The sequence below is a fragment of the Salvelinus fontinalis genome, chromosome 2 (genome assembly GCF_029448725.1).
Source record: "Salvelinus fontinalis isolate EN_2023a chromosome 2, ASM2944872v1, whole genome shotgun sequence".
Classification (NCBI taxonomy): Eukaryota; Metazoa; Chordata; class Actinopteri; order Salmoniformes; family Salmonidae; genus Salvelinus; species Salvelinus fontinalis.
In genome coordinates this window covers 52,389,528-52,411,624 of record NC_074666.1, presented here as the reverse complement: position 1 = coordinate 52,411,624, position 22,097 = coordinate 52,389,528, and the positions used below count along the sequence as shown (strand labels likewise).

The following is a 22,097-nucleotide window of genomic DNA, read 5'->3' as shown; positions in this document are numbered from 1 at the left end:
TGCTTCTCAGTTGAAAAGTTTGGCAAAAATGCAGTATCTTTCTGAACATTGTAGACTACATTTGTAAATCAGCCTACAATTGAATGACTTTTTATGTCTTCACAGAACCTAGCTAGGCTATAGCCTATTTAGTGAACGTTATACTATACCAGTGGTAGTTTAGTGTTATCCCTGTAAATTAGAAACATTGCATGAGAAGAGTGGGGATAATATCAAGCATAGAACCTTTAGCCGTTACCCTATCAGCTAGATTTGGCCCCTGTACAGTAGGCTATGCTACTGTACATGTGTGAGGTGTTCATTTACAGGTTCATATTTACAGTATGTAAGTGCATTCCAAGTTTAAAGAGAGGACATGATATGATATTTACATGCTGGAATCTCATATAATCCATCGCATTAATTATATTAATGGATGGATATTGCCTCACGCAGACAGTTGTGAGTGTTATGAAGAGTAGGGGTGGATGGTGTGGATGTTCCAGCATCCCAAGCATTCCCATTGCTTTAATGTCGGTTATTGGACTGCATTGGCAAAGTGGAAAGTGCTGAACAAGGGTTACGTCCTCTCCTGATGCACCGCATGCTTTACTAGGTATCTTTAGATCAGTCTTAAAGGCACTCAAAAACGTGATTTTCTTGTGTATTGTATATATTTCAACACTATGAGGTTGGAATAATACCACGAAATTGTGAAAAGGATGAAGAGCGGTTTGAAAAGACGGCCTGAATTTTCCGCCTGTTTTGGTGGGATGGAGTTTTAGCCTGCCTGGGTGACATCACTAGGCGGTAAATTAGTTAATAGACCAATAAGAAAGAGAGTTCCAAACCTCTCTGCCAATAACAGCTAGTTTTCCTCGCTCCGACCACAACCACAAAGACAGTCCTAGCTAAATTCTTGCTTGAGAAATTACTCTTTGCTAAGAAGCTATTGTTGTTTCTTTTTGACAATTTTAAGTGAAAAAAAATCTGAGTACGGTACTCAATTGTTACCAAGAAACAATTTAATATTTAGATAAAAACGGCTGCATTGGACCATTAACTAGAAAAACCATTGCCTGACATCCCCCATCTCTTTTAAAATGACTCATTGATCTGCTCACTGTATGACTCAATCCTGTATGTTCGTATGTTAATGTGTTTGATTGAGTCTGCACTGTATGTGCGTGTATGTTTTGGGATCCTGAGTGGCACAGCGGTCTTACGCACTGCATCGCAGTGCTAGAGGCCTCACTACAGACCCGAGTTTAATCCTGGGCTGTATCACAACCGGCCGTGAGTCCCATAGCGCGGCGCACTATTGGCCCAGCGTCGCCCGGGTTAGTGGAGGGTTTAGCCAGGGTAGGCCGTCATTGTAAATAACAATTTGTTCTTAACTGACTAACTAGTTAAATATAGGTTAATTTGAAAAAAAATTTAATGTTAGCTTTTAAACTTGCATGTGTGTGTTTGTTTTTGTGCTGAGGTCTTCGTGTGTGTGTGTGTGTGTGTGTGTGTGTTTGTGTGTGTGTGTGTGTGTGTGTGTGTGTGTGTGTGTGTGTGTGTGTGTGTGTGTGTGTGTGTGTGTGTGTGTGTGTGTGTGTGTGTGTGTGTGTGTGTGTGTGTGTGTGTGTGTGTGTGGTACATACAATATTTATCATTTGCTGGAGGAACGGAAGCCCTGTGGGTTTAGGGAGGGCGGAGGAGAGAGAAAGGGGGGGGGGTGAGATAGAATAGCTGGAACGTTTGCTGAAGGTGGTGTGATACGGTGGCCAGCCAGGCACAAACTAAGCCAAATGCGCTTCTCCTTTCCCCCCATCGCTTCCCTTGCTGAGCATAATCTCCCAGCGGTGGGAGGTAATCAAAGGTTTGCAGAGGGCAAAGTAAGATCTGCCCGGGGGCCCAGACACCACAGACACACACAGACTGACGGGTTACTGCGCTGCCTTGTGAGTCTTCACTACCAGAGTCTAGTGTGCCTTGCTTCCTTATTAATGCAGCTGCTTTCCTGTGCATTGATGTTGAACCCTAACCCCTTTTAAAGCACCCTCCACACTTGCCTTTGTCTTAATCAACAAGATTCTCCATGTGTCGTTAGCCTAGAACGCAGCCAGTGCACTCACATGGAGTGCGTGGATGTGCACAGCACGCATAGAACATGGGCTTAATGTGACTGTGGGTTTGCGGAGGTGACACTGTTGAGATAAAATGACTGGATGGTCACACAGCTAGAAAGAGAGAGAGAAAGAGAGTGAGAGACAGACAGACAGACAGACAGACAGACAGACAGACAGACAGACAGAGAGAGAGAGAGAGAGAGAGACTGAGAGAAAAGAGAGAGCGAGGTGACTTTAAATAGAAAAGGCAGAGCCGGGGGAGGGGGGGGGGGGGTTACTTGTGTGCATCCGTCTCTGTACTAATAGGCCATAATCTCATGGCAGGATAGCCTAATTGCTGGTGACGCTCTGCAGATGGGGAGAGGGGGCGGGACTCAGGCCTCTGTGGTTAGTGTGGTCAGCCAATACCTTCCGTTCCCAACCCTTACACTACCGGTAGGTTACATGTACAGTATCCAAGGATTCAGAATAGACACAGTAGGCCTACATATGGAAAGAAACAGTACATCTAGGGAAGATCAGTGGTGGAAAAAGTTCCCAGTTGTCATACTTGAGTAAAAGTAGAGATATCTTAATAGAAAATGACTCAAGTAAAAGTTCAAGTCACCCAGTAAAATACTACTTGAGTAAAAGTCAAAGTATTTGGTTCTAAATTTGCTTAAGAATCAAAAGTAAATAAAAAAAATATATACTTCAGTATGAAAAGTAAAAGTATACATCATTTCTAATTCCTTATATTACGCAAAGCAGACGGCACCATTTTGTTGTTTTGAAAATGTACGGATAGCCAGGGGCACACACTCAGACATCTTTTACAAATGATGCATTTGTGTTTAGTGAGTCTGCCAGATCCGAGGCAGTAGGGATGACCAGGTGTTCTCTTGATATGTGCATGAATTTGACAGTTTTCCTGTCCTGCTAAGCATTCTAAATGTAACAAGTGCTTTTGGGTTTCAGGGAAAACATATGGAGTAAAAAGTACATTATTTTCTTTTGGAATGTAGTGGGGAAAGTAAATGTTGTCAAAAGTATAAATAATTAAGTAAAATACATATACCCACCCAAAAAAAGACTTAAGTAGTACATTAAAGTATTTTGGCTTAAAAGTACTCTACACCACTGGTGTTCCTAATGTTTGGTATACTCAGTGTATATTTTGCTGTCTGTGTACCCCTCCAACCACAAATATCATGAGCTCACTGTGTCCCTACTGACCCAAATTAGGCTGTGTTAGACGACTTATGTGATTGGTCCATCTGATCAAGGTCATTATTGTTGATGATGGCGACGTGGTGGATCAGGAAGTGATGGTTGCCTGAGCAGCTCTTCCACTGTCCTCTGCCCAGTAGTACTCTTCCTAGGCTAAAGATAGCTGGCTCTGACCTGTGTGTGAGTGATCCTCTGCTTGCCTAGCATAGGGACAGGTTACAATAGAACAAAGAGTGCAGAGAAGGGACACTGCCTCTTGGATGAGAGGATAGGCTAACCCTCTAACAATGAGACAGATGCAATCTGATGATGGGCTGCCATCAATAATGGAAGGGTCTACAACTGTTATCCTCCTGGTTTACAACCAAGCGTTCTTACTCTCCAACTGGGGTCATGACTTTCTCGAAGGTTGATTGGGTATTTGACTTCTGTATTCCACCTGGACAGCGTTTAGCCTAGTCTGAGGCTGATATGGTTCCTCAGATAGCCTAGCCTCATCTGGTAGCCTAACATACAGCAGGTTATGTTCTGTTACCGCTTAGTGCTCAGCACGCCTCAACTCTGGTGCCGAACAGACTGGGACACATCACAACCATGCTACCTCAACATAGCCTACTATGTGTTTCATTGGAAAGGTTCAGTTAAGGGGTAGATCAGAATGTTTCTCAAATTACACTACTAGGCCTATAAAGTCTCTCTCAAGTTTTTGTAAACACTTTACATTGTAGGCAATCCATATCCTTGTGATTCATTTTGGCCTTACCTGTTTGTCTGTTGTTTTTCATGCTTAGTATGAGTGTATAATGGCAGGTGTAGCTCCGTTCTTAGATCTACCTGGCAGCAGTGGCATAAAGGGTTAAGTTGAAATATTTTGGGTTAAGTTGAAATATTTTAAAGTACTACTTAAGTATTTAAACAGAAAATAAACAACTTTTTACTCCCTACATTTTCCTTGACACCCAAAAGTACTCGTTACATTTTGAATGCTTAGCAGGACAGGAAAATGGTCCACTTATCACGAGAACACGTGGTCATCCTTACTGCCTCTGATCTGACGGACTCACTAAACACAAATGCATCGTTTGTAAATGATGTCTGAGAGTTGGTGTGTGCCCATGTCGAGCCGTAAATTTAAAAAAAAAAGAAAATGGTGTCGTCTGCTTTGCTCACTATAAGGAATTTGAAATGATTTATACTTTTGATTCTGAAGTATATTTGAGCAATTACATTTACTTTTGATACTTCAGTACGTTTAGAACCAAATACTTTTAGAATTTTACTCAAGTATAGCAATTGGGTACTTTTCCCACAACTGCCTGGCAGTATAATTCACCCTCATCAAGGCTGAAAACCCCCCACCAGAGATAGATATCGGACAGAGACAGAGTTCTAGCCTAATACTAACACAGCAACTGAAACAAGGAAGGTCAGGATGGTATAGAATTGCAATGTCTGTCAAATCAATTGCCATAAAAAGCACCATGTACCACATAACACTATGAGCAATATTAGTATTACCATAATGTTGCACATGACTCATCACTGTAACCTTGCTGTGGCCTTTCAATAGAGATGGTACTAAACCATAGGGATGTAGTTCAAAATACTCACAGGATATGTAGAGTCTACGTGTGTGAATGTGTCAGTTTTGTAGTGACAGAAGAGGAAGTGCGGCCTGTTCTGTTCTGGTAGATGGTTGATTCACATGGTGGCTGCTGTAACTGTCATTTCTGATGTCTCTCTCTGCTGCATAGTGAACCAAGAACGAGGAGGAAGTGATTGTGATTGGCTGGGCTTGTGGTTCTGTGTGACTCATACCATTAGGGAAGAAACACAAATTCAGCATTTTAACCGTCTACCAACCAACCATACAGAATAATGTATATGATTCAGTGTTATTCAGTAATGTATATCTTAAGATAGCTAGGTGGGACAAAAACATGCCTAAGTCATAGTAAGTACATTTTTCCTCAATAAGGTAGCTATCAGCAAAGTCAGCAAAAAGTCAACTGCGAGTGTTAGTTCACGAAAGGGGTAAAGAGAGGGTGTGATGGGAGGGGTGCTGTCGGATTATTTAAGATACTCTTTGAAGAGGTAGGGTTTCAGATGTTTTCGGAAGCTGGTTCAGGGGGAAGCTGGTTCCACTATTGGGGTGCCAGGACAGAGAAGAGCTTTGACTGGGCTAGGCGGGAGCTGTCCTCCTGTAAATGTGTGTAGGGGGGGCAAGATACCAGACGTGGCAGGATGGAGTGCTCGGGTTGGGGTGTAGGCTTTAATCATAGCCTGAAGTTAGGGAGGTGCAGTTCCTCTTGCTGCTCATCCAAGCTGGGCTGACTTCCATGCTGATATATCTGCCTGGTATGCAGAGATGCGTGTCGCCACCTGGGTGTCAGAAGGAGGGAAGGAGAAAAGTAGTTGACTTCTAGTGCTGCACTATATGATAAATACTTTATATAAAGTGCAGTGAAAAAGTATTTGCCCCCTTTCTGATTTTCTCTATTTTTGCATATTTTTGATTCTGATAGTAGATCTTCAACCTAAACCTAATATTAGATAAAGGGAATCTGAGTTTACAAATAACAAAAAAGGGTGTACTTATTTTACATATTTAATTAACAAACGACACCCAATTTCCCTGTGTGAAAAAAGTAATTGCCTCCTTACACTCAATAACTGGTTGTGCCACCTTTAGCTGCAATGACGGCAACCAAATGCTTCCTGTAGTTGTTGATCAGTCTCACATTACTGTGGAGGAATTTTGGCCCACTCTTGCATGCAGAACTGCATTAACTCAGCAACAATTGTGCTGTTTCAAGCATGAACTGCATATTTCAAGTCCTGCCACAACAACTCAATTGGGATTAGGTCTAGATCTAATCCAAAACTTCAAATGTATTGCTTTTTAACCATTTTCATGTAGACTTGATTGTGTGTTTTGGGTCATTGTCTTTCTGCATGACCCAGCTACACTTCAGCTACAGCTCACAGACGGATGGCCTGACATTCTCCTGTAGAATTTTCTGATACAGAGCAGAATTTATGGTTCCTTCTATTAAGGTAAGTTGTCCAGGTCCTGAGGCAGCAAAGCATCCCCAAACCATCACACTACCACCACCATGCTTGACCGTTGGTACGAGGTTCTTACTGTGGAATACAGTGTTTTGTTTTCACCACACATAATGGGACCAATCTCGTCCAAAAAGTTCTCAAGTTTGCCAAAAAATTCACCTGGGAGCACCTGGATGATCATCAAGACTCTTGGAAGAATGTTCTATGGACAGATGAGTCCCATAATGCCTGGCAAAAACCAAACACTGCATTCCACAGTAAGAACCTTATACCAAAGGTCAAGCATGGTGGTGGTAGCGTGATGGTTTGGGGATGCTTTGTTGCCTCAGGACCTGGACGACTCTCTCTGCCTTTTCTTTTCACTTACTCTCCTCTCGACCCTTCTGTCCCCCCCCCCCCCCCCCCCCCCCCCCCTCTCCCACCCCAGAGCTGAGTTCCACCCTGATGGAGAGGATGCAGGCCCAGGAGCTAATGAGCAGTCTACGGCTGCCTGAGCTGGACGAGTTAACCCAGTTCTTCCGCTCCCTGCCCACCTCCACGCTGGTGGGAATTGGTGCTCTGACTGCTGTGCTGGCCTACTGGCTGGCCACACGGCCACGCGCCATCTCTCCTCCCTGCAACCTCCGGCACCAGTCTGAGGAAGTGCTGGTAAGCCAGAGATACGATGCGATCAGAGGAGGCTGGTGGGAGGAGCTATAGGATGACTGGCTCAGTGTAATGGCTGGAATGGAGTCAAACGTTCTTTCCAAGCGTTTGATGTGTTTCGTACCATTCCCTGTATTCCATTACAGCTGTTACAATGAGCCGGTCCTCATATAGCTCCTCCCACCAGCCTCCTCTGGATGCGATACTCCACCTCGGCCCGTATTCACAAAGTGTCTCAGAGAAGGTGTGCTGATCTCGGGTCAGTTTTGCCTTTTAGATCATGATGAATAATACAGGATGTACCTGATCCTAGACCAGCAATCTGAGACACTTTGTGAATATAGGCTCTGGGCACCAGGGCAGCACACAACAAAGGGGGCTGACTAATACATAAAACCCCACAGAGGTTTACCTGAGGGTTACACAATACCACTGTTACACCCACTCCATTTACCTCATACACACATCATCACATCCTCACGTAAGTAAGAGAATAAAGGGTAACATTTTGGTCATCGAACCTACTGTATATTTGGACCACATTCAGAAATAGTAATGTTTTTACTTTGGTGTGTGTGTGTGTGTGTGTGTGTTCCCTAGCCTCATTGTGTCTATCTCCCCCTGTCGGTCTCTAGCATGAAGATGGGGGTCGCAGGTCCATGCTGGGGGACAGCCCCAATAAGCTGCTGGCACACTACCATGAGGATGCCAAGACCATGTACGAGGTGTTCCAGAGAGGCCTCCACATAGCCGGTGTGTACACACAAGCACACACACGCACGCACGCACACGCGCGCGCACACACAAACACACATACTCTTACATGTGCAGACACAGTCGCAGACAGACAGACAGCATGTGTGCACACATGCACACACACTAGCACTTACTCAGACCACAGTGTCTGCATGAATGTCACATACGGTACATGCACACAAACATGTTTTTTTTTGTGTGCATGTGGTCTGAGTAATATACCCAGACATAGACATTGTGGTCCGACAAAGTGATGATGGACCACAGCCTGTGTGGTCTGTCTGTGTGAGTGAAAAAGTGCCATCTAGGTTATCATGTCAACCGAGCGTGTGGGAATTAGTGTGTGAGGCCTAAAGTTAAACTGCAGACAGACTAGACCGTATATAAAGTAGATAGTATCTCTCTACATCTGGTTCTGAATGGGCTGAATGACCAATGCTGAGGTCCAACAGTCATGTTATTGTTAGTACACTGTGAAGAGATTGCCGAAGAGAACAAAATAAAAGGAATAGATAGCGGAATCAAAATGTACTGTACATGCGTGGTCATAGGTGTCAGTCAAGAACTTCTGTGTTTTTATGTGATCGTTTTGGGGGTTTCTGTGTTTTCGTTTTTTCCCCCCTGACTCATCCTGTTGTTGTATTGTCTCTAGGTGATGGACCTTGTTTAGGCTCCCGGCTACCCGACCAGCCTTACAAGTGGCTGTCTTATAAAGAGGTAAGCACACAGTAGAACTACCTTTTGTACAGAACACTGAAGCACAAGAGCAGCTCTCTGCTTTGCACACAGGCTCTGTGTGGTCTATTCCTTCATAGGGCTAGTGTAATCTATAGCTCTGTGTGTAACTCACTCCTTGTGGTTTGTATTGCATTTGGAGGTGTGGCATATGGTGTCTCGACAGATCCACAGGTTCAGTTTACAGTCTCCCCTACCTCAAGGAGAGACGTCTGCTACTACTCAAACCTCTGTAGTAACACAGAGTTGAATTTGAAGTTGATTTACACTAAAGCTTTCTGTACAACTACTGAAATACTGTCCTTTTTTTACACACACATTTGAAGGGATTTTGGCTTCCAAACACAATCAAAAGTGAGGAATTCATTTTCAGCATTCTGTGTATGGAATTCTTTAATAGTATTTTCTCCTCGATGTTACTGAAAGGGATTTATTTAGGAGGCTTATAAACGCTTCAGCATTGGAATGCTGCAGCTGGAAGGATTCTGCTCCAAATTTGAATCTATGACATCATGAGAATTGAGCAGAGGATAGTATGTTTCTCTTTTATACTGGCATATTTCTCATTTCCCAATATGCTCAGCTGCTATTTATTTTTCACTTCCAGGTCACGACCCGGGCGGAGCACTTGGGGTCGGGGCTGCTGAGCCAGGGCTGCACGCCGAGCCCAGATCAGTTCATCGGAGTGTTTGCACAGAACAGGCCAGAGGTGAGGTCATCATCACGGCGAGACACTGTGTGTGCGTCTCAAATGGCACCCTATTCTCCACATAATGCACTATATAGGGAATAGGGTGCCATTTGGGATGACATCTGATTCACAAATGTTTTGACGTGACGTACAGTCTAACAGCCCCGACTGCTCACCTAGAGGCGTTTTTATTCTCTTTATGGCGACGCTGACCTCCTCTTGACCTGTCTGTCTGTACTTGCAGTGGATCATTTCGGAGCTGGCCTGCTACACCTACTCTATGGTGGTGGTGCCTCTGTATGACACACTAGGGCCTGATGCCATACGGTACATCATTAACACTGGTAAGACTAGCAGCTTTCTGAGGTGTGTCCCAAGTGGCACCCTATTCCCTACACTGTTCACCTATGGGCCCTGGTCAAAAGTAGTGCACTACATAGGGAACAGGGAGCCATTTGGGACTGAAACTTGCTGTAAGTGTACTGCTGTCTACTCTATTCGCCCAAACCAATAGATCTTAGAATGTTCCTTTTGATTTCATAGCCCAGTTCTTTTAATTATTTTCTTGATCAAGTTGCGTTGGCGATGTCATGAAACACATACTACCTATAGATGTGTCTGAAAAGAACAAAAACTGAGACACTCAGCCTTCCCTTCCTGAATAACAGTTTTACCTTGACCAGAGAATTGTGTTTGTTCGTGTTTAAGTTACACAATCCCCTTAACTCCGCATACTCACTCACAGGAATCAGGCAAGGGCTCACCTTCGCCTTATGCTGCAGGTAATGAGCTCAGCTCAGTGGGTTTGGGAGGGAGCAGGTCTTGAGATCTGTCGTTGCACTCTCCTTCTTTCTCCCATGACCTCAGGGCTTTCCATCCTCACACTAGTCAGACAGATAGCATTAACTCACTTTCATCATGTTATTCATCATTTCCAATTGCCCCTCAGTGACATAGTGCGTTGGTTTTGGCCCAGTGCCCCAACAGGATTTGTCTCTGCTCCAAGGCCATGGAAGGGCAATCTGTTTGTAGAGCAGTAGTTAGTTAGCTGTGTGTTTACTAGCTGATTGGATCATGTATGTGTGTTCTAGTTCTTACAAAAGGATCTCGTGTGCTGTCTTTCAGCCGACATCATCACAGTGATCTGCGACAAGCCTGAGAAGGCCCAGGTGCTGCTGGGTAACGTGGAGAGGCAGGACACCCCCGGGCTGAAGAGGATCATCCTCATGGACCCCTTTGACCCTGCCCTGCTGGAGCAGGGGGAAGGCTGCGGGGTCATCGTCCAGTCCATGCAAGACGTTGAGGTACGTAGGGAGAGTCTAAGGGGGCAAGGGGGATGGGGGAGTAGTGTAAGAGGGTAGGGAGAGAGGAGGGAGGGAGTGGGGAGAGTAGGGGCAGATGGAGATGGGAGGGAGGGACCTCAGATAGGGAGGGAGAGGGGACTCAGCCCAGCTAATGTACTTTACGGAGTGGCTACAGTTCCGGATTTTGTGGCTATTGATACAGATTTCTGCGCAGGTGCAGTATTTTTTCTTTACCTAGCTGCTACCCACTCTGCTGCTTACTTAGCTTCTGCTCAGTGTTCCCACTGCTCCGCTGCCGCTTCCGCCTCCTTGGCATGAAGGGGGAGACTTTATGTTGTACACTAAAGCAACACCCGCTACGATATGGCAGCATAATTATGAACATTATCATTGCAAATAGTAGGCAGCCGAAAGTAGTAGTTGACAAACGAGGTGAGGAATAATACCTCACCGGGTGCCAGGCGATGCAAAACAAGCTCGCCCATTATCAGACTTTGTTTACCGGTCTGGATACACATGCTCGGGTTTGCCTAGAACGTTCGGCTGGCCAGAGGTGGAACAGCTAGGTAGCCTACTCGTGCGGTACTTGCATGATCATTGAGAAGCAAAATAGCAGTTAGTAGTGCCTATATGTGGTTAAAACACAGATTGTTTTTTCCCCCAATGGAAAACTCAAGTTGGGAGTTACATTCTTTTTTACAGGAACTGGCTAGTGGCTAAAATATGGCAGCAACTATAAAGATTAGCTTAAGACTATAAAGATGATTCACCAAACTATATTTTGAAAGAGGAGGCAAAGTGCTTTAAGCATATGTTTTCATTTCAGTCTTCTCCATCTCCACTAACTGAAGTTAATTGTAAGGATTTTTTTCCATTAATAGTGTAAAATTAACAGCAATACAGAAATAGTCAAGTGAAGGCCTAATTACAGACAAAGAACTTCTAGATGCAATTAAAGCCTTCAAGTCTGGGAAAACTCCAGGGCTGGATGGCATACCAGTTGAGGTATAGCAAATATTTTTCGATGTACTCAAAGGTCCATTATTAATGTGTTTTAACCACTCCTACAAAAATGGTAGACTATCATATACTCAGCAAGAAGATTTGATTTCACTATTACTGAAACAGGACCCAGGTGGTAAATATAAAGATCCAGTCCACCTAAAAAACTGGAGAGACCTTACGCATAACGCGTAGAATTACAAAGGTATTGTCAGATATTATTCTTCCTATTCAGACAGGTTTTTTACATGGACATTACATTGGAGATTATATAAAACAAGTATAGGAAACAAGGGAACACTATGAACAATCGGGGGAAACCACGCCTGGTATTCATAGATGACTTTGAAAATCCCTTTGATAAAGTACAATTGGAATTTAATTTTGTACAATGGGTTAAAGATATGAGAAAGTACTTTCTCACAAAGTTTTACATTGTCAAGAGGAGTGAAACAAGGTTGTTGTCACGTCCTGACCATAGTTCTTATGTGTTTTGCTTGTTTAGTGTTGGTCAGGACGTGAGCTGGGTGGGAATTCTATGTTGTGTGTCTAGTTTGTCTGTTTCTGTGTCCAGCCTAATATGGTTCTCAATCAGAGGCAGCTGTCAATCGTTGTCCCTGATTGAGAATCATATATAGGTGGCTTGTTTTGTGTTGGGGATTGTGGGTGGTTGTTTCCTGTCTCTGTGTTTGTGGTCTGCATTGGTTTGCCACTTTTGTTATTTTGTATTTGTTTAGTGTTCACGGTAGTTGTTGTTAATTAACATGTTGAGCACTGGCTACGCTGCGTGTTGGTCCGATCCCTGTTTCACCCCCCCCTTCTAGTGAAGAGAGGGAAGGCCGCCGTTACAGTTGTCCACTATTGGCATATCTATTTATTATGGCCATCGAAATGTTAGCTATTAAAATCAGATCCAGCAATAATATCAAAGGGCTAGAAATCCAGGGCTAAAAAACAAATGTGTCATTGTACGATGATGATTCATGTTGTCTTTTAAATCCACAATTTGGATCCCTGCACAGCCTCGTAGAGGATCTAGATATTTTTTCTAATCTCTCTGGATTAAAATCGAATGATGATAAGTGCACCATATTACGTATTAGATCTAAAAAATAAAATACAATTTTTTATATTACTGTGTAGTTCACCAATAAAATGGTCCGACGGTGAAGTGGACATACTCGGATTTCATATCCCAAAATAAATAAATAATCTCACTGCAATACATTTTAATAGAACGTCTATTTGTGGAAAAATCACCCTGAATAACTATTTAGTCATACCCCAGTTTACTTATTTAATTATAGCCCTGCCTACACCTAAGAGTGAAGAGGTGACTCCGGGATGCTGGCCTTCTAGGCAGAGTTGCAAAGATAAAGCACTCTCAGACTGGCCAATAAAAAGAAAGGATTGAGATGGGCAAAAGAACACAGACACTGGACAGAGGAACTCTGCCTAGAAGGCCAGCATCCCGGAGTCGCCTCTTCACTGTTGATGTTGAGACTGGTGTTTTGCAGGTACTATTTAATGAAGCTGCCAGTTGAGGACTTGTGAAGCATCTGTTTCTCAAACTAGACACACTAATGTACTTGTTCTCTTGCTCAGTTGTGCACCGGGGCCTCCCACTCCTCTTTCTATTCTGGTTAGGGCCAGTTTGCGCTGTTCTGTGAAGGGAGAGGTACACAGCATTGTACGAGATCTTCAGTTTCTTGGCAATTTCTCGCATGGAATAGCCTTCATTTCTCAGAACAAGAATAGACTGATGAGTTTCAGAAGAAAGTTCTTTGTTTCTGGCCATTTCGAGCCTGTAATCGTACCCACAAATGCTGATGCTCCAGATACTCAACTAGTCTAAAGAAGGCCAGTTGTATTGCTTCTGTAATCAGGACAGCAGTTTTCAGCTGTGCTAACATAATTGCAAAAGGGTTTTCTAATGGTCAATTAGCCTTTTAAAGTGATAAACTTGGATTAGGTAACACAACGTGCCATTGGAACACAGGAGTGATGGCTGCTGATAATGGGCCTCTGTACGCCTATGTAGATATTCCATAGAAAATCTGCCGTTTCCAGCAACAAAAGTCATTTACAAGATTAACAATGTCTACACTGTATTTTTGATCAATTTGATGTTATTTTAATGGACAAAAAAGGGCTCTTCTTTCAAAAACAAGGACATTTCTAAGTGACCCCAAACTTTTGAACTGTAGTGTAACTCTGCAAATAGCACTGCTGGTTGATTTGAAAAGTCATAGTCAATCAATCAATAATATAATAATACTCTTAGCAAAGGTATTTATCTTTAATTTACAATCTGTAGAAACTATGTATCTCAGGACTCAGGATATGACCCAGATGCAGACACAAGAGGCAGATAGTATAGTTCTTAGATGATTTATTGTAAACACCGGGCAGGCAAAGGGCAGGTAGAGGACAGGCAGGGGTTCGTGATCAGGTCAGAGTCAGGCAGGTACAGGACGGCAGGCAGGGTCAGGGCAGGCAGAATAGTCAGAACCGTGAAAACTAGGAAGCAGAGCTTGAGAAAAAGGAAGACGGGCAAGCACGCTGGTAAGACCTGACAAGACAAGACGAACTGGCAACAGACAAACAGAGAACACAGGTATAAATACACGGGGGATCATTTTGAAGATGGGCGACACCTGGAGGGGGGTGGAGACAAGCACAAAGACAGGTGAAACAGATCAGGGGGTGACACTATGAGAATAGAAAGGTTCAGAACTTTTCTGAAAAATCACAGCACAGTGGAAAAATATATGTGGCATCTAGAAATCAAAACAAGATGGTCTTCAGAGATAGATGGGATGGGTTGAGGGTAGCTGAAGGCTGGGACTAAAAACAAACAAAAGATAAAATATAGAAAATATACTGTTCATGAAATGTATGTGGTATGTACAAGCTGGAAGTGGAATCCTAAGTATTGTTGTCTATTAGTTTACTCCTGTCACGTTCCTGACCTGTTTTCTCTTGTTTTGTATGTGTTTATTGGTCACGGCGTGAGTTGGGTGGGCAGTCTATGTTTTCTGTTTCTATGTTGGTTTTGGGTTGCCTGGTATGGCTCTTAATTAGAGGCAGGTGTTTTGCGTTTTCCTCTAATTGAGAGTCAAATTAAGGTAGGTTGTTCTCACTGTTTGTTTGTGGGTGATTGTCTCCTGTGTCGTCCGTGTCTGTACCATACGGGACTGTTTGGCTGTTCATTCGTTTGATGTAGTCTGTTCCTGTCCGTGAGTTCTACGTGTAGTTATGTAAGTTCATGTTCAGGTTTCGTCTACGTCGTTTTCTTATTTTGTAATTTTCCAAGTGTTTTCGTATTCGTCTTTGTCTTTCTATAAATTACATTATGTCATCATACCTTGCTGCGTATTGGTCCACCGATCCTTCTCTCCTCTCCTCGTCCGAGGAAGAGGAAGACGACAGCCGTTACAACTCCAAGTAGGGTTAGGGGAAAATAATAAAGAACAGAAATATATATATTTTTTTAAATATATATATATATATACAGTATATATTTAAATTAATATAAATATTGACAAAAAATATATATGGGGGATTGGAAATTGTGCAGACAATTGCATTAATAGAATGTAGAATGTAAAACATTTTTGCTCCAAAGCAATGTGTAGGGACTTCCTCCTGCTTGTGTGACTGCAACATCTGTTACAAAAGAGAAGGTTGTATAGCCTTCAATAAATATTTTTGGGAATATTAGTTGAAATCACCACAGTTTTTTTTTTATTTCAGCTGTTCAGAAATATGAGGCAAATATAGGTTACATCATCATGGTTCAGAAGCGGTAAAAATAGAAACGTAAACACCCCTGACATTTAGTTTGCAAAGAAAAAGACATATCTCAGACTGGCCAATAAAAAGAAAAGATTAAGATGGGTGAAAGAACATAGACACTGGACAGAGGAACTCTGCCTAGAAGGACAGCATCCCGGAGTCACCTCTTCACCGTTGACGTTGAGACTGGTGTTTTGCGTGTACTGTTTAAATGAAATTGCCAGTTGAGGACTGCTTCGGCACTTTTTATAACAAAATGATGCTAGCGTGAAACTATGCAAGCCTCTCTTTTGTTGGGACATTACCGTTGTTCAGATATTCAAGCCCCTCTACTTCATCATGGCTGTAAATTGTATTTTATGATTCTTCTAATGATTATTTAACACAAGGTGTTGTGCTTCTTTGCATGCTGTCGTCCCATCTAGGCACTGGGCAGAGAGAAGCATAGAAATCCCATGGTAAGTGCAGTCTGTATGTCTGGTTTGACTGAGTAAGCATCTCTGTATCATTAGCTGCATCACATCCACACAGTCATAACCTACCCAGCTAGGGAAATAATTAATTAGTTGAGAAAAGTTCACATCGAGGTCTTGGCTGTAATCTTGTCTCTCTGTAATTATTGTCTAATCTCACACACTGGAGAACAGTGCATGATGCAACTTTGTGGTTAGGGAGCACAGACCACAAATTAGCATCTTCGAATAGCCTTGAGATGGATATTGTCTGTCCCTGTAATAACAGGCAGAATGCAGGAAGACCTCGGTGTCGTGCTGACTATGTTTTGTTTTGGATATACTGCGGACTACATATCTCTGGCCTGGTGACACTTCTTCCGCCTAGACCTATTTGTGTTTGCGGAGAGAGTATTTGAATATGTTTACTTTTTCTCCATCGAACATTTGTTATTTCGAGTACAAACCAATTGGTTTCCTTTGATTGCCATATGGAGCACTGAACTACGTGTGCTATTATGGAAGAATTGAGATCACACCGCAGACATAAGGTCTTGCGAACATTCTTTAGTTGTCTTTTTCCCGTAGTAACCGCTGCTTGAAATGCGTACTATTGATCTCAAAGAGCACTTTGAGTGCTTGTGTTCTTCAATGGTGGAAAAAGTACCCAATTGTCAGTCCTACTTGACTCGGGGGGAAAAGTAAAGGTACCTTAATAGAAAAGGACTCAATTAAAGTAGAAAGTCACCCTGGAAACACTACTTGAGTCATTACTTTATCTCTCTTTGCTGTGTGCGCGTCTTCTCCACAGTCACACCTTGCTTAAAATGCCAGAGATGGGCCATTGTGATGGGGATTATTGTCTAAAGATGATGTCAATGAGTTAAAGATCTCCTTCAGGCCTCCCGGGTAGCGCAGTGGTCTAGGGCACTGCATCGCAGTGCTAACTGAGCCACCAGAGTCTCTGGGTTCGCGCCCAGGCTCTGTCGCAGCCGGCCGCGACCGGGAGGTCCGTGGGGCGACGCACAATTGGCATAGCGTCGTCCGGGGTAGGGAGGGTTTGGCCGGTAGGGATATCCTTGTCTCATCGCGCTCCAGCGACTCCTGTGGCGGGCCGGGCGCAGTGCGCGCCAACCAAGGGGGCCAGGTACATGGTGTTTCCTCCGACACATTGGTGCGGCTGGCTTCCGGGTTGGAGGCGCGCTGTACTAAGAAGCAGTACGGCTGGTTGGGTTGTGCTTCGGAGGACGCATGGCTTTCGACCTTCGTCTCTCCCGAGCCCGTACGGGAGTTGTAGCGATGAGACAAGGTAGTAATTACTAGCGATTGGATACCACGAAAATTGGGGAGAAAATGTGATAAAAATTTTAAAAAAATCTAAAAAAAAAAAAGGATCTCCTTCAGGGCTATATCCTGACTGAACGTTTGTTCCCCCACAGCCACCTACACCAGAAGACCTGTCCATCGTGTGCTTCACCAGTGGTACCACAGGTATGATCATCCAGCCACCAGACACCCCAAAGGGTCTTATTCTTTCAAGCTGAATGCAGTGTTAATGTGTATTATCGCAGTGTTAATGTGTATTATCGCAGTGTTAATGTGTATTATCACAGTGGTGGCGTGTGTCTATTGCTTCTCTCATTGTGCGTGACATATTATTAACAGGAAGAGACCACCCCCCCCCCCCCCCCCCTGACCATTTCAGACCAGGGCCAATGCCATGTGTCAGAGTTAATAGTATGGTCATGGTAGGGCTCCTAACACTGTCAGACTTCCGAGAGAAAGACATTTAGACATAAAAGAGGAGTTGTCTGGAATCTTAACCTGTTATTACAGTCTGGCCACAAGCACAGTCACAAAGAAGATCAGGAGTAAGATTAGGAGAATCCCGATATTTCCGACGAGGGTGGAAACCACAGCTTTAGTCACAGGCAGCGAAGCGGCCCACTGCAGTAGTGGAAAGAGTGCCACCTGTTGGTCTTTCAGTGTAACTTCCATTAGCCTGAAGCCTGTTTCCCCCTGGTGGATGTCTCTGCTGGTGCCCTCTTATATCCTGTGGTCTGTCTCTGAGTGTGTGTTCCAAAAGTTGTTACAGGGTGGTATAACTCAGGCATTTTCCACCATGGCAAATACATATTTTTTTTTAAAGTGAATGTGTAATTTGAAAAAACAGGTGGCATAATATTATTGTTCTGTTAGTTCCTAGGCTGCTAATAGCTAACTGTTTGTTTTTCCATATACACTGAACAAAAATATAAACGCGATATGTAAATTGTTGGTCCCATGTTTCATGAGCTGAAATAAATGATCCCAGAAATGTTCCATAAGCACAAATCTTATTTCTCTCAAATGTTGTGCACACATTTGTTTACATCCCTGTTTTTGAGCATGTGTCTTTTGCTAAGATAATCCATCCATGTAATTGGCATGCTGACTTCAGAAATGTCCACCAGAGCGTTTGCCAAAGAATTTTAAGTTAAGTTCTTTACCATAAGCCGCCTCCAACGTTCTTTTTAGCCTGAAAACCGCAGACCATGTGTAACCACACCAGCCCAGAACCTCCACGTCCGTCTTCTTTACCTGCGGGATCGTCTGAGACCAACCACACAGACAGCTGATGAAACTGTGGGTTTGCACAACTGAAGGATTTCTGCACAAACTGTGGGCAAATGCTCACCTTCAATGGCCACTAGCACGATGGAGAAGTGTGCTCTTCACGGATGAATCCCGGTTTCAACTGTACCGGGAGATGGCAGACAGTGAGCGGTTTGCTGATGTCGACGTTGTGAACAGAGTGCCCCATGGGGGCGGTGGGGTTATGGTATGGGCAGGCATAAGCTACAGACAGCAAATACAATTGCATTTTTACAATGGCAATTTGAATGCACAGAGATACCGTAACGAGATCCTGAGGCCCATTGTCGTGTCATTCATCCGCCGCCATCATTTCATGTTTCAGCATGCCATGTCGCAAGTATCTGTACACAATTCCTGGAAGCTTAAAGTCCCAGTTTTTCCATGGCTTGCATACTCACCAGACATGTCACCCATTGAGCATGTTATGGATGCTCTGGATCGACGCGTACAACAGAGTATTCCAGTTACTGCCAATATCCAGCAACTTCGCACAGCCATTGAAGAGGAGTGGGACAATATTCCACAGGCCACAATCAACAGCTTGATCTATGCGAAGGAGATGTGAACTCTATGCGAAGGAGATGTGAACTCTATGCAAAGGAGATGTGAACTCTATGCGAAGGAGATGTGCTGCGCTAAATGAGGCAAATAGTGGTCACACAAGATACTGACTGGTTTTCTGATCCACATCCCTACCTTTTTTTAAGGTATCTTTGACCAACAGGTGCATATCTGTATTCCCAGTCATGTGAAATCCATAGATTAGGGCCTAATGCATTTATTTCAATTGACTGATTTTCTTATATGAACTGTAACTCAGTAAAATCTCAGAAATTGTTGCATTTTGCGTTAATATCTTTGTTCAGTGTATATCTACCTTGGTTGTTTTCCATGGATTGATACTGTATGCGGCACCCTTTTCTCTATATAGTGCACTACTTTTGACCAGTAGTGCACTATAAAGGAAATCGTGTACCATTTGGGACAGAGCTAATGCTCATTGTTGAGAGCAGGGATAGGGGGAGAAGTTCATTGAGTTTTTTCTGAATCCCTCCTCCGTAGGAAACCCAAAGGGAGTCATGCTGACACACGGGAATGTAGTGGCTGATTTCTCAGGCTTCCTCAAAGTCACAGATGTGAGTTCAAACAGACTATTGTGTCACAGACCCTTCCTTTGGGGAAATTTGCCTTGCATTTATCTTTAGTAGGTACTTTTCTCCCATTTCTGTAACTCTATTAGAGGCAAGGCTCACTAAATTGCTTCAAGTCCAATATCTTACATGGGACAATAAGACACAGATGTATTTATTTTTTGTGCATCATTTATGTTTCTCATTAGTATCATATTTGACAATTTAGTGGTGGGAAACAAATGGTTCTGAACCTGTCTAACCACCGCTTCTCTCCCCCATGCTTGTCTGGCGTGCCACAGAAAGTCATATTCCCAAACCAAGACGATGTTCTCATCTCCTTCCTGCCTTTGGCTCACATGTTTGAGAGACTCATTGAGGTAATGTCCCAAACAAAGTCCACACAAGGCTTTGAGTTGTATTATTATAGTTGGTGTGTGTGTGTGTGTGCGTGCGTTTCCAGACCTGAAGGATCTTGGCAATTGCCCTGGTCCTCGGCCGCAATTGACCTTGCTATCTGGGATGTTAACTTTGCCATAGCCCGTCAGCTCTTTACTGATACCCTATCTGCTGCCTCTGTAAAAGCTGGCTCATACAGTTACGGGTGTGTGCTTTATTTCATCCGTTTCTCACAGCTACAGGAAACTTGAGTCCCAATTGGCACCCTATGTTATATATCGCACTACAAAGGGAATAGGGAGCCATTTGGACCACAAGCTTGGTCTGTTGTTTCCTGTAGCTATGGACAAACACAGGAAACCACCTCCCAGACATGTTCTTCACGTTCACGAGAAGACACACACCCAGACAGTGTTAATGCGTGGGACTTCTATGCAGCAATGCAGATACCCACGAGTTAATCCTCAGAAGGAACACCTCATGTTCTGTGTAGAACTCCGTGAGTAGGCTATGCCTATGCTGTGATATTCCTAGGGCAGCAGGTGGCCTGGCGCTTAGAGCGTTGGGCCAGTAACCGAAAGGTCGCTGGATTAAACACCCGAGCCGATAAGGTGAAAAATCTGTCGATGTGCACTTGAGCCTGGCACTTAACCATAATTGCTCCAGGGATGAAGTACTGCTATGGTTGACCCTATAAAACAACACATTTCACTGCAACACTGTAGATGTGACAATAAAACATTTATGCCACATGCAGTGTTATGATACCTGCCAGGGTGCTGCAGTCTTATTATGCAAATCACGTCTGTCAACACGGAGAAGAAGAGAAAAGGCGGTCCCTGCAGAGCCTTTCCTCCAAAGTAGGAAATGTTCCAAAGATGGGATTGAATTAGGGTCATGGCTAGAAGGGAGTAGCAGGTTAGGAGAATTAACATAGCAGGTTAGGAGAATTAGCTTAAGGTTAGACAAGGGGTTAGGGTTAGCTAAAATGCTAAACATTTCCACTTTTGACGTTTATTTGATAAAAGCTGTATCCCTTCTAACCATGACCATGTATTAGGTCAGATCCCCTTTTAACCAAATGTCTAATTGTTAAGAAACAGAGAGGAGTGTGGAGGTTATAAGTTACTATCAGCCATTTGGTTTTTAGGAAGGATAAAAAGGTACTTCTAAAGTGTATAAACAAATCTGAAACAACTAGGCCAAAAAAGTACACAATGCCCACACTATTCATTGGGCTATTCAATTGTGTGGGATGTTTGTGTGTTTTTGTCTAGTCAAGGGTGTTTGTAGTGTCTAGGTGGTTTTGGTAGAGTTTATGGGGTTGTGTTCAGTGTAGGTGTCTAGGTATGTCTATGGTTGCCTGAGTGGTTCTCAATCAGAGACAGCTGTCTATCGTTGTCTCTGATTGGGACCCATATTTAAGGCAGCCATGGGCATTAGACAGGTTGTGGGTAATTGTCTATGTTTAAATGTTAGTAGCGTGTGACTGCACTTTCGTTTTGTAGCTTGTAAAAGTGTTTCGTTTCGTGTTCATCTTCGTCAATAAAAAGGAAGATGTATTCGTATCACGCTGCGCCTTGGTCCTCTCATTCACCTAAAGAAGATCGTGACAAATTGCTCTATTTAATTGCTCTGTAACCAAGTATCATGTTATTAAAAAAAATACATTCAGCATCACTCCGTCAAGGGAAATATACTGTACACTGAACAAAAATATAAACATGTCAAGTGTTTCATGTTTCATGAGCTGAAATAAAGGATCCCAGAAATGTTTCATGAGCTGAAATAAAGGATCCCAGAAATGTTTCATGAGCTGAAATAAAGGATCCCAGAAATGTTTCATGAGCTGAAATAAAGGATCCCAGAAATGTTTCATGAGCTGAAATAAAGGATCCCAGAAATGTTTCATGAGCTGAAATAAAGGATCCCAGAAATGTTTCATGAGCTGAAATAAAGGATCCCAGAAATGTTTCATGCGCACAAGCTTTTTTCTCAAGTTTTGTGCACAAATTTGTTTACATCCCTGTTAGTGAGCATTTTTCCTTTGTCAAAATAATCCATCCACCTGACAGGTGTAGCATATCAATAATATGATTAAACAGCATGATCATTACACAGGTGCAACTTGTGCTGGGGACAATAAAAGGCCACTCTAAAATGTGCAGTTTTGT

At 43.3% G+C, this 22,097-nt stretch overlaps 1 protein-coding gene across 2 annotated transcripts in view; it reads left to right on the top strand.

Annotated features, from left to right (window-relative positions):
• Nucleotides 1-22,097, top strand: part of LOC129820953 (long-chain-fatty-acid--CoA ligase 6-like) — an 81,936-nt gene that overhangs the window by 42,261 nt on the left and 17,578 nt on the right. For both annotated transcript variants that reach the window (XM_055878119.1, XM_055878110.1), the window contains 10 exons: nt 6,802-7,022; nt 7,655-7,772; nt 8,428-8,492; nt 9,118-9,219; nt 9,446-9,545; nt 10,327-10,505; nt 15,731-15,763; nt 17,197-17,248; nt 19,457-19,530; nt 19,827-19,904. In XM_055878119.1, coding sequence (XP_055734094.1) covers nt 6,819-7,022; nt 7,655-7,772; nt 8,428-8,492; nt 9,118-9,219; nt 9,446-9,545; nt 10,327-10,505; nt 15,731-15,763; nt 17,197-17,248; nt 19,457-19,530; nt 19,827-19,904 — 1,005 coding nt within the window. In that variant the 5' untranslated portion in view covers nt 6,802-6,818. The remainder of the gene's footprint in view (nt 1-6,801; nt 7,023-7,654; nt 7,773-8,427; nt 8,493-9,117; nt 9,220-9,445; nt 9,546-10,326; nt 10,506-15,730; nt 15,764-17,196; nt 17,249-19,456; nt 19,531-19,826; nt 19,905-22,097) is intronic.